The sequence below is a fragment of the Zalophus californianus genome, chromosome 3 (assembly GCF_009762305.2).
Source record: "Zalophus californianus isolate mZalCal1 chromosome 3, mZalCal1.pri.v2, whole genome shotgun sequence".
Classification (NCBI taxonomy): domain Eukaryota; kingdom Metazoa; phylum Chordata; class Mammalia; order Carnivora; family Otariidae; genus Zalophus; species Zalophus californianus.
The window spans coordinates 80,159,185-80,172,861 of NC_045597.1; the positions used below are offsets into that span (position 1 = coordinate 80,159,185).

The following is a 13,677-nucleotide window of genomic DNA, read 5'->3' on the forward strand; positions in this document are numbered from 1 at the left end:
TTTTAATATTTCCTAAATCATTCTCCCCACAGGAGAATGGGATTACATAATGGGATATTTATAAGATAAATTTTATATATCCTCAGTTTTAAGGAAATATATACTGATGAAAGTTAATCATAACTAAAGTTAAGAATATTCCCATTAGTTAGAACTAAAGAGAAAAGGCACAAAAATACAAACCTCTGTTAGTTTACCACAAATTGTACATCTTGATTTATTTAGAGCTCCTTTAGTAGGATTCTGTTTGTCCTCATAGAGAGACAAACAAGATGTACTACAGAATTCCTGGAAGGATTCACTTGAATCCACTTGAGCAACAATGGTTCCTTTCATTGTAGTTATATCTCTGAAAAATAAGCAGAACAACTTAAAGTAAAATTCTGTTTTAAAAGAAATCAAATATAAGAGTAATAACTAACATTTCTAATTTCCATAAATTGAACCCTGGGCATCAAACACCATTTTTAGGTCCATGAACTCACTTTTACTATTTAAAACCTCTTGGCAATAAAATATGAACACAAAAGATTAAGAAGCAAAAGTATCTTACACTATTAAATCTTTGCCAGTGTTCAATTTATCTTCAAACTCCTTCACAAGGCTTTCAGATATTGGAAATACTTAAAAAAAAAAAAATTTGTTTGGGCACCTGGGTGGCTCAGTCGGTTAAGTGGCTGCCTTCGGCTCAGGTCATGATCCCAGAGTCCTGGGATCAAGCCCCACATCGGGTTGCCTGCTTGGTGGAGAGCCTGCTTCTCCCTCTCCCTCTGCCTGCCACTCTGCCTATTTGTGCTATCTCTCTGTCAAATAAATAAATAAAATCTTTTAGGAGCGCCTGGGTGGCTCAGTCGTTAAAGCGTCTGTCTTCGGCTCAGGTCATGATCCCAGGGTCCTGGGATAGAGCCCCACATCAGGCTCCTTGCTCAACGGGAAGATTGCTTCTCCCTCTCCCACTCCCCCTGCTAGTGTTCCTGCCCTTATATCTCTGTCAAATAAATAAATAAAATCTAAAAATAATAAAATAGAAATAAAATATTTTAAAAAATAAATAAAATCTTTTTTAAGAAAGTATTATTTATATGGAGTTTAATGTCCAGGTCTAATCTGAGGTATAAATTTATAATACCTAGTCAATTCCTTTCCCGTGGGTAAGTAGAAAGCTTGGAAGATCTAGGTCACAGAAATATGACATATATTCTAGAGAGGATAACTGAACTTAAGTAAACCCCCATACCCATAACCCAAAATAACCCCACCTACTATTCTATACAGCTCTACAGCTCTCCAAATACGATTAGAAATAGTAGAAAACAGGGTGCCTGGGTGGCTCAGTCAGTTAAGCGTCTGCCTTCAGCTCAGGTCATGATTCCAAGGTCCTGGAACTGAGCCCCACATCGGGCTCCCTTCAGCATGGAGCCTGCTTTTCCCTCTCCCTCTGTTCCTCCCCCCTGCTCACTCGCTCTCTCTCCTGCTATCTCTCTCAAATAAATAAAATGTTTAAAAAAAAAAAAGAAATGGTAGAAAACAATACTGATGACCTGTGAAGTTTTCCTTTAATAAAATTCTCAATTTCGAGGTCCTGTATTATAGTATGTAAAAGTTTACTATAAAGCAGTCTAAAAACTAGATAACTGTTCCAATATTTGAATTTATTAAACTTGTACAGAACACTAAGCCTTTTTCAAAGTTCTAAGATCTAAAAATATCTTCACAAACTTGGGCTACACCAAGAGGATGGTACAGAAAGAAAATCTACCTGGTTTGACCATACACATAATATGCCATATTCCACTTCTTTTTAAGTAGGCTCAACACGGAGCCCAACAGCGCTTGAACTCACAACTCTGAGATCAAGACCTGAGCTGCTATCAACCAACTGAGCCACCCAGGTACCCCAATATTCCATTTATTTTTAACTAGTTGAAGCCAGACCTAAAAATTGGCAGAAGAGAGAAGTGTTTCTCTCCAAGGCTATCAAAAAACTGGTACCTGAGTCTTAAAATGGTGAGTATTCTAATGATTTAATGTTCAAAACAAACATAAAAACATAAAATCCAAAGACCTGCCAATTTAAAATAATCTTAATATGAAGATAGTACAAAATTTGACCGATTTTTATACAGAACTAGTTATATATAAACTGCAAAACAATTTTATCTGGCTAGAACTAAATTCTAATAATTAATAATGCAAATAAACATGCATGCATTCTGACAAATTCAAGGAGTCCAGTGGAGATTACAGACAAAATTACAAGGGCCTAGTATTTAAATCAACCCCAGGGGCACCTGCATGGCTTAGTCAGCTAGGCATCCAACTCCTGATTTAGGCTAGGGTCGTGGTCTCAGGGATCAAGCCCCAAGTATGGCTCCATGCTCAGCATGGAGTCTGCTTGGGATTCTCTCTCTCCCTCTCCCTCTGACCCCCTCCCCACTGCAAGCTCACGCATGTGCTCTCTCTCAAATAAATCAATAAATCTTTTATAATAATAAATAAACAAACACAAACCAACCAACCCCAAAGCCTATCCAAATAGGAAGCCTTTTAATCATAAGCCACCTGGTGGTGGCAGAGAAAGTTTGGCTTTAAGATTCAAACAACTGGCTTACCAATTTTTCAAACACCATAAATCACCTCTAAGACTCTTATAATCACTTCTCAGCCTTATGGCTAAGATCAAGTCTAAGACTCTTATAATTTCCCTAAAATTATATACCACCAATATTCAATCATATGGAATTATGTTGAAAGGTAAGCCTTACCTACACTTGTGGTGAGCAAAGCATAATCTACAGACTTGTCAGATCACTATGTTGTATACCTGAAACTAATGTAACACCATGTGTCAACTGTACTTCAATTTAAAAAAAAAAAGAAGAAAGGTAAACCTTACTTTTTACACATAACACAAAGTTTCTTTGGAGCCGGCTTGTGAGAGAAGGAAGAAAGGCAGGTGGTAGAACAAAAGAGGTGAGCTGATCCTTTTCGTTGATAAGCTGTCTGTCCCTTCTGTAAAGGTTTTTTGCAGTTTGCACAAGTGACTTTAACTGGTTTAGTGGGTTGTTGTTGTGCAGAAGGCTGGAAAATTTGTTTAGGAAGCGAGGCCACTGGTGATAAAGAATCCACCCCTGGTTGTTTCTGATTACGAGGAAATGAAGCTGACTGGGAAATCCAGGAATCTTAAAAACAAAATGCACAAGGAAAAGTAATGAAACAGGTATTTACACACATTGACAATGTTATTTACATCAACAGTTTTAACTTCCCATCTTGTACAAGTTTAAGACATTAATAAGGCAGCAGTATAGCAGATAAATAAAAACCATAGTTTTGGAATAAGAATGCCTGGTTGAGGTGCGCCTGGGTGGCTCAGTCATTAAGTGTCTGCCTTCAGCTCATGTCATGATTCCAGGGTCCTGGGATCGAGCCCCACGTCGGGCTCCCTGCTCAGCGGGGGGCCTGCTTCTCCCTCTCCCACTCCCCCTGCTTGTGTTCCCTCTTTCACTGTCTCTCTTTCTCTGTCAAAGAAAGAAAGAGAGGAAGGAAGCAAGTCTAGTTGACATTTAGACTCCAACCACTAGACTGGAAAGTTGCTTAAACTCTGTGCCTAACTCTTCTCTAAACTGGAAATTGTACCAAACTACAAATGGTAACATTAAATGTTAATACATGAAATAAACCATAGTGACTAGCATAGAGAAAGCACTAAAAAATATTAGTCATTATTTAGTAAACAGGAAGAATTAATTTATAGAATATTCCTTTAAGTAAGGAACACATACATCAACATAAAACTATAATAAAATCTTGACCAATCAGAGCCTTTAACAAATATAGTACAGGTCTGATAAAGTTTATATAGGATTATATTAAAAATATATATATTTTTTAAGTGGGCTCCACACTGGCTCCACCCAACACGGTGCTTGAACTCACAACCCAGAGATCAAGACCTGAGCTGAGATCAAGAGTGGACACTTAACCATCTGAGCCACCCAGGCACACCTCAAAACATCTTTTTAAAAACAGCTTTTTTCACATTTAGTTCCATGGCCTCTAGACCACATAATCTCAAAGAAATTAGACTGTAACACAGAAGTCATAAGCCAACATACAGTGACCAACCCAACATCTCATTACTCTCTCACTGCAAAGTTTCAGCATCGCACAGAATTAAAAGATATGTGTAACATTAACACTGGAGTGCAGAGTAATTTATCTTTTCTCTCTTTAATAGTAAGCTTCTTTGGTGCTTAACAGGAAGTATCCAGCTTACTACACTAGTTACTACTCCACAAACCTCACTACACTAACAATACCATAACTTTTTTCCCTTCTGAAACTTCAAAGACCACCATTTCTTGTCTCTATTGTCTCTAGTAATTTTTTTCCTTTCTAGGTTCTTCCAAATTTTGAACTTCCATACATAAAACGCTGCCCTTCTATACGAAAAACAATTTTTTTTCCTTCCACAGAAGTGCAAATATATCTGGAGCTCAGGAAAACTTCTCTACTACCAAAACCTTAAGGAGGGTGATTTCCTGGTTCCAACCCAGTCCATCAACCTAATGATTTCAAGGGGCTACATAACACTGTTACTAAAATTTTACCTTACTCCACAATATGCCTCCCCACAAAAATTGTACTTTATACACAGAGTAAACTGAGTGCATTCTAGAATCCTGTTACCCTGTTATTATGAAGGTAATGGACCAGTTTTAATAAACAGGTAAAAACATTAATGAATACAAAGAAAATCAGTTGGCCCTTGAACAACCTGGGTTTGAACTACATGAGTCCACTTATATGCAGATTTTTTTTATTATACAGTATCATAAAGGTATTTTCTTTTCCTTATGATTTTTTTTTAAGATTTTATTTATTTATTTGACAGAGAGAGAGAGAGAGAGCGCACACAAGCAGGGGGAGTGTCAGGCAGAGGGAGAAGCAGGCTCCCCGCAGAGCAGGGGGAACGTGATGTGGGACTCAATCCCAGGACCCCGGGATCACGACCTTAGCCTAAGGCAGTCACTTAACCAACTGAGCCACCCAGGCGCCCTTCCTTATGATTTTCTTAATAACATTCCTTTCTCTAGCTTACTTTATGGTTAGAATACAGTATATAATACATATCATACAAAATACGTGTTGACTATTTATCATTAAGGCTTTTAGTCAACAGCAGGCTACTAGCAAAACAAACAGTAGGCTACTAGTAGTTACATTTTGGGGGAGTCAAAAGTTACATGTGAATTTTCAAGAGCACGGTAGGCCGGAGGGGAGGGGGATTGGCACCCCTTATCCCTGCAATGTTTAAGAGTTAATTGTAGTCACTAACTAAAAATTTCACCTTATGAAGGGCCTCCAATTGAAAATTATATTTGAACATATGCTAGAAGAAATAGCTTATTGAAACACAATTACTGGCTCCTTAAGATTCTTGATTCTGTAGGTTTATCACTTGAATACATACTTAAACTATTTAAACTTAAGGACATCTATTAACTTGATTTTGAAAAAATGGCATGCTTTTTTTTAAATTTAGTTTTAGACCTGTATAAATAATATGTCACCCTTAATCTATTTTTCAGCTCTTATATTTCTCCTACTTTCAAATTTTCACATCCTCCAATATCAAAATAGTTTTAGGAAGAGAAGTTTTGTCTAAACCCTCTATTTTATACAAAGGACATCAAGGGATAACAGCTTAATTTGCCCAAGTCACAACTAGTCTGAGAGCCAGTATAAATAGCCAAGATTTTATAACTCCCAATTACAAATCAAAGTAGCAAATAAAAACAAGAGCTAATTCATAAACAAAGGAGCAAAAGGTGTATCTGTTTAGTTTTTCTGATAAGTAATATACAGTCCCTTGTATAAGTTTCAGTAAACAGGAACACAATACTTTTTTTTATTTTTAAATATTTTTTAAATAATCTCTACACCCAACAGGGGCTTGAACCCACAACACCAAGATCAAGAATCACATGCTCTACCAACTGAGCCAGCCAGGCACCCCCCCAGGAGGACAATTCTTACAATGATATGCCCCTGTGACTCAGCAATATTCCTAAAGAAATAAGACCGTAAAATACATGCATAAGAATATTCTTAAGAGTTATTTAAATAGTAAAAACTGGAACTAAGCTAAATAGAGAATAAAATCAAATATACAGACTTGATATAGTCAAAAGTTCACGATGTATTGTTAGGTATTTAAAGGGATGGTAGGAGAAAAGAGTTTACAAAACTGAACCTAAACTATGATCTCAGGTTAGAATTAAATGTACTACTCTCAATGGTGAGATTAATTATTTTCCTCTTCATACTCTTATGTTTTTAATATATTTATAATTGCAGTAAAGATAAAATGGCTATTAATTTGAGCATTATCATTTCTTAAACTTTTATGTGAGCCAGAAGGTTACAGTGAAAGAAACTTATATATATACAGCTGGTAGTATAAATTGGTAAAACCTTTCTGGAAGGCAATATACAACTTTAAAATGCCCATACAAACTCACACACATATCACCCCCCAATCCAGACCTACCTATGAATACACACACACACACACACACACACACACAGAAAGAAAAGGTCTTGGAAGGCAGGAGAAATTTTCCAAATTGAGTAATAAGGAACCTATTTCTTTCAAAATCACTATAAACCCAACAGATTTTTCAACCAAAAATCTTTGGAAGGAGGGGGACAGTGATATCCTCTGGCCTAGGAACATCATTTCTAAGAATATACTCTAAAGAAATGAGAAGATGTTCATCATAAACCTATAATTAACAAAATATGGGAAATAGTATAAACTGCCAAATATGGGAACGGTATATCCGTATTTACTGGGCAGCCATTAAAACCTTTGTGTATAAATGTTAATGGTATGAGAAAATATAATGTAAAGTGGGAAACAAACAGGAAGAAAAATTATTCAGAGCTGCATTTCAACCAAAATAAAAATAAAATGGAAAAAGCCTTAAAGACAGTCAGTTAAAGCAGTGACAGTGGTAATCTTCAGTTAATAATACTATCGGGAATTTTTTCCCTCAATTTTTAATTATAGATTTTCCAAAAATTCTTCAATAATTAAACATTACTCTCATAACCAAAAAAATAAGAAAAAAGGAAAACTGACTAGCATTTTATACCATTCTACACTACTATATTTTAGTCATTCCTTACTATTCTCCACAATTTCTAGGCCAATAACATTGCTAATGAGCCTAAAATGATGAGAAAATGAGAGAAAAACAGAGAAGGATATATAAGAGAGACAGACATAAAAAGGTTTGGGGGCAGAAGTGAAAGAGAAAGGGACATAAAGACAAGGTCATCAAAAGCCAGAGTTCTTATAACTTCTCTTTTTTAATGTTTTCACAAAGCAAAGCTGCCTGAAGAAAAATTGTTCAGAGATCAGAAATTTAACAACCTTAAATATTAAAAAAAGGAATAAAATGCTAATAAGAAAAAATTAAAATCAGATAAGCAATCAAAATTACTTTAAAAGTAAAGTAAAAACAAATCTAAATGCACCTATTATTCTATATTATTCCTTAAGTATGCTACTTATTTTATTTCACTATTTACACATTACTACTAAATACTAAAAATATATTAGCAAAAACTAAGTATATGACAAATAAGATGCCAAATTGTTAGACTCCAGTGGTAGTGAATGTGAAGAGTATTTATTACAATCCTTTAGACATAGATTTCTGGGATTTTTCTATTTTCTAATAATCTGCAAAGAAATACATGCTTTTTACATCTCTTCTTAGCTAAAATTTCAAACTTTTAATAGTCAATGTAATGAACTTCTCTTACATGAATAAACTAACCAAGGTAATACCAATTACTACAGTGAAAAAAGAATCAGGCAATTTTACATGGAGTAGATCACTTAATGCTTACCAGGATTATGATGAGTTGCAGATTCTCCATTCTGAAATACGTCTCCTGCCACATTCATTCTACCAGGATTAAAAGGTCCTACTCCAGTCTTGGTCTGTGAAGTTAAAGATGGGGTGTATGTTTGTATATTAACACCAAAATTACTTGACTGCAGTCCGTTAGAGACATCTCCCAAGTTGGTATTCTGCAGTGATGTTACATGTGTAATCATTAAGTTCATATCTCTCCCGTCAGTATTTTCTAATTGGCCATCATTCACAGAGCTTACACCTGTTTCTAAGGTTGTAACATTAGCAATCTGAATTTCAGAGTCTGGTTCTGTGGTGATACCACTATTACCCATTCCTGCATTTACCTTACTTCTTGAAAAACTGGAAGTGGAGAAATCCACATCATTGGTTCTGTTTTTAGTCTCAGGAGGTCTCCGTTCAATAAAATTGGAGGAATTTTTCTCTTGCCCTTGATTTGTTTCCATGTCCTCTTCATCATCAATGACAATTGTCTCACTTACACTTCCCTTCTGAGAAGCCAACTCTTTTGAGGAAGGAAGAATTTTGGAATCATTTCCTTGTAGTTCTTCATTTTTTGATGATGTAAATGTTATGGTTCTTTGATCAGCTACCACCGGTGCAGAAGGTGGGGGAGGTTGTACAGGTTCGATAAAAACAACATCATCATCATCTTCCACTGACGAGTTTTGAAATTTATTAGATCTAGCAACTAAAGGATTAGGTGGACCACTAAATGAATTTCCTACATTGGTGAGACTAGTTGCCATGGCCGTACTCCCTAATAAAACAGGAGTCTGATCAGTCAATTCTAATCCTCCCACTGAACCTGTGTCCATGCCAAAAAACCTGTAAAGGAGATGGAAAAAAGAAGAAAACAAATGTCAATATAATCTTTTGCTCTTCTAACTCAAGTATTTTAAAGTACTTTTCTTTTTATTCTAAATGACAATAATTCTTATCCAATAAAAGAAAAATTTGGTATCCAATCTATGAATTCATTCACTAATCATTTTACATAGTTTACATGTGAACCTCTTGAATATAAAAAGAAAATTAACCAATTTTCTGTAATGATATGCAGTATATTTCCACCTCCACCACCTCCTTTTTACCATACTATTTAAGCTATAAACTTTAATACTGAAAATACAGATAAATCCTTTGATATGTATTTGAACAGGAAAATAACCAAAACCTGACAACAAAAATCCCTTCTCTATACTTTTATCCCATTTATCCACTGTATTAAATAAGATGATACAATCTAATCCCTAATTTCCCTTACATCATCTTTTTTTAATTCCTTTTTCTCATATTCCCTAGCTCCCTTATAACTATATAATTAAATCCTTCTGAGAATGTGAAATCTTTCTTGACCCTATCCAGAAAGCTTAAATCTTTATTTGACAGTATCAATGCTGTGTGCTTTATATCCACATATCAGGCTGAATAATGGCTCCCAAAGATACCAGATCCTAATCCCTGGAACCTGTAAAGGTTACCTTATATGGGAAAAGGGTCTTTGCAGGTATGATTAAGATTGAGGATTTAAAAACAGATTAGCTGGGTGGACCCTAAATGCATAAGCTTGCAAAGGGAGGTGGAAGGAGATGACAGGCGAAGAGAAGGCAATGTGACCATAGAGACATACTGGATATCGGAGACTGAAGTAACGCATCCAAGGAATACTGGCAGTCACCAGAATGTAGAAGAGGCAAGGAGTGGATTCTCTCCTAGGGCCTCCAGAGGAAGGATGGCCCTGCTGACACCTTGATTTGAGCCCTGTGGCAATGATTTCCAACTTAAGACCTCCAGAATCATTAGAGAAAAAAAGTTTCTGTTGTTTTAATCCACCAAACTTATGGTAATCTGTTACAATGGCCACAGGAAATTTACACATTCCACTTCTTAGTTACATTTTCAGAACAACTCGATATAGCTGTAGTTTTTGTCCCATTTTAATGAATAAGAAATTACGGTTTAGAGATGCTAACTAATCTGCCCAAGTCACATAGCTAGAATGCATGCCCGGGTCTTTATAATTCAATAGTCCAAACTCTTCATTACTCTGCTATATTCAACCAATATTTTCTGAGCATCTGATATATATGCAGGGCTGTGCTGAAGCCAAAGAGACAGCAGAGAGTTAACAGTGAAGAGCCAGAAAAGAAAATAAGTTCTTGAGCAGATGGAGAGGATGAGGTCATGGACACAGGTGGTAGTGGAACTAATCCTGAACATGAATCAGAGAATTAGAAAAAAAAAAAAAAGGTGGGGGGGGAATAAAGGGGGGGAGAGGAAGGGTGGGTATAGACTGATTGCAGGTCACTCTGTAGATGGAGTGGATGGGAATTTGAAGTGGTTAATACATGGTAGCCTAATTTTCACAGAGTAAATCATCTGAGAAGGTGAAGATACAGTGGTTGTACAAGTCTTTTTTTTTTTTTTAAGATTTTATTCATTTATTCATGAGAGACAGAGGGAGAGAGAGAGGGAGAGAGAGAGAGAAGCAGAGGGAGAAGCAGGCTCCCAAGGAGCAGGGAGCCCGACGCAGGACTCGATCCCAGGACCCCGGGACCATGACCTGAGCCGAAGGCAGACGCTTAACCATCTGAGCCACCCAGGTGCCCAGTGGTTGTACAAGTCTTAAAGACTGGTTTAAGAGCCCCCAACACCAACTCTTAAATCCTTTGTAATCCTCTTTCTCTAATAAAACCACTTAGTCCAGTTTAAAAAAATAAAAACAAAAAAAAAGGCTGGTTTAAGAACATTGACTACTTCATATATATTGCTATTTGCTCATTTTGCTATAAGGAGTGTCTGGGACAATGAAGACGATACTAATATACATAAATATCACTTTGGCAGATAGGTGACAGGGATGGAGAAATTGTTCATTGTATATTTTGTTATATTTTAATTTCTGAACATAATTTCTCACTTGATTTTAAAGCAAAAATTAAAGTTTTTAAAAACAAAGTGGTAATAGATTGATCAGAGAAGACCTCTTTGAGCAGGTGCTATTTATACTGAAATCTGGAATGACAAGAAAGATCCAATTGTGGGAAAACTGTAGGAAGGGCATCCTGCAAAAGCCTGAGGTAATGAAGTTGGTGAATTCAAGCAAGAGAATAAAGACCAATGTGGCTGAACAAGTTGGTAGCAAAGAACTGTAGGAGATATAAAAACTTGCACAGAGGGCGCCTGGGTGGCTCAGATGGTTGGACATCTGCCTTCAGCTCAGGTCATGATCCCAGGGTCCTGGGATCGAGTCCCACATCGGGCTCCCTGATCCTTGGGAGGCTGCTTCTCCCTCTGCCTCTCTCTCTCTCTCTGTCTCTCATGAATAAATAAAATCTTTTAAAAATAAATAAATAAAAACTTGCACAGAAAAACCCACCAAGGCCAAGTTAGTTCATTAACTGCATTCAACAAAGATTTATGAAGCACCTAACCTAGTATGTACAAGACACTGATTTGGACACTTGAGAGGAAAAAAAAAAAATCAATAAACAAAACAAGTAAACATCCCTGAAATTAGCAATCATGAATTCTAAATGCCAAGTTTGGATTTTACTGCAACAGGAAACATTGTAGTGTTTTCAATAAAAGATTAACATGTTGCTTACATTTTTAATACATTGTTTGGGCTGCTACTTGGGAAATGGATTATAAAAAGGCAGGACTAGAAGCAAAGAAACGAACTAGATGGCCACTGATCGAAGTAAGAGATAATAGTACCTGAAACAAAGGTGATGATAGGAGACGGAAAAAAGTGAACAGATTAGTGATTTTTAAAAAGTAGATCTCGGGCACCTGGGTGACTCGGTTGGTTGGGCGACCGCCTTCGACTCAGGTCATGATCCTGGAATCCCGGGATCGAGTCCCACATTGGGCTCCCTACTCAGCAGGGAGTCTGCTTCTCCCTCTGACCCTCCCCCCTCTCATGTGCGCTCTCTCTCTCTCATTCTCTCTCACATAAATAAATAAAATCTTTAAAAAATAAAAAGTAGATCTCACTTACATGAAAAGATCAACAAGATTACTGTTGATTGGAAAAAAAGTCACAGAACACAGAACATTATTACTACAATGTTATGTATTCTCTAAAAACCTAAAAAGATACACACAGTACATATATTTTTATGTAAATTCATGGAAAAAAAAACCTCTGAAAGGATCACATTATACTGATATACATAGCTTATGAGGAGCAGGGAGTCTGAGTAGGAGAGGTGATCAACAAGTTGCACTTTATTTTTTTTTCAAGATTTTATTTATTTATTTGACAGAGACACACCAAGAGAGGGAACACAAGCAGGGGGAGTGGGAGAGGGAGAAGCAGGCTTCCTGCTGAGCAGGGAGCCCCGTGCAGGGCTCAATCCCAGGACCCTGGGATCATGACCTGAGCCAAAGGCAGACACTTAACGACTGAGCCACCCAGGCACCCCAACAAGTTGCACTTTAGATTTAACATTAATCTAAAAAGAATTTCAGGCAGCTAAGCACCTGAATGAATAATGGGAAAAACAGAAGTCAACAACAGAAAACAATATAAAGCTGATAAAGCATTAGTTGAAGAGGAGGGGATTATCAATCTCCAGAAACAAAAGGGATACAGAATAAGCACTTTTCAGAGACATTAAATAGGGGTATAACAACCATATTATTAAAACACTGGATAGACCATAACTAATTTGCTCTTCTCACTGACCATCTAGAACCTAAAAGAGTGCCTAGGCACAGAGTATACAACTCAGCTGTCCCAAAAATTTGTGGAAGGGCCAGAAGGCAAAAACCCATATGTTCATTTTGACTACCAGAGTTATTTTTAAGTAACATGATTATTTAATTGTCAAGGTATACAACCTAGTCCCTTATTTTATATATAATGTGCTATTCTCTGACCTTAAGCATCCTACTCAAACCAAGTTTAGTTTCCAGAGAGCACCATATCCTATTCAATCAACATAGTAATGAAAATGAAATATTTTCAATAACAAATAGTGTTTTATAGGAAAAGCCTTATTGTATTTTCACTTAACTGTGACAAAACTTTGTTGAGTTAAATAAAAGAAATGTTAACTTTTCTATAATAAAACCGTATCTCAGACACAGTAAAACTGCTCAGTTCCAAAGCCAGTCTCCAAATTATTACTCTAAGAGCAAGAACTGTGTCTCTGTCAGTATGGAATACATGTTGATAGTGGGAAATAGCAGAAGATACATTTATATCTGCTTTAAAGAAAACAGATTAATTCTATTTAAAAGTTTAAGGGGTGGCTTCATTTGACATACTCAAAGATCTACAAATTACCATTCCATACTCTAAGACATTTAAATATTTTCAAAAATTAAAATATATACACCAGGGGCGCCTGGGTGGCTCAGTTGGTTAAGCACCTGACTCTTGATTTCCACTCAGTTCATGATCTCGGGGTTGTGGGATGGAGCCCCCAGTCGGGTTCCGCACTCAGCAGGAAGTCTGCATTTCTCCCTCTCTCTCTCTCCCCCCTGCCCCTCCACCCAATTGTGTGTGCTCTCTCTCCCTCTCTCTAAAATAAATAAATGTTAAAGAAATAAAATAAAATATATACACCATTACTCTAAAACAGCTCCTCACTAAGGAAGATTTCTTCATGGTAAAACAGTAACATATGCTAGGGGAAACCCTCATATAAGGCCTTCACATAATTTTAAGTACACATAAAAAAAAAAACTTAACATTACCACTACAGAA

General features: G+C 36.5%; 1 protein-coding gene across 3 annotated transcripts in view; it reads right to left on the minus strand.

Moving 5' to 3' along the window:
- The window catches only part of ZMYM2 (zinc finger MYM-type containing 2), a 108,665-nt gene that overhangs the window by 68,548 nt on the left and 26,440 nt on the right, over window positions 1–13,677 (minus strand). For 2 of the 3 annotated variants that reach the window (XM_027588342.2, XM_027588341.2), the window contains exons 3-5: window positions 7,927–8,783; window positions 2,897–3,182; window positions 184–349 (exon numbers count right to left, since the gene is read on the minus strand). In XM_027588342.2, coding sequence (XP_027444143.2) covers window positions 184–349; window positions 2,897–3,182; window positions 7,927–8,783 — 1,309 coding nt within the window. The remainder of the gene's footprint in view (window positions 1–183; window positions 350–2,896; window positions 3,183–7,926; window positions 8,784–13,677) is intronic. The other variant, XM_027588343.2, reaches the window with a different exon arrangement.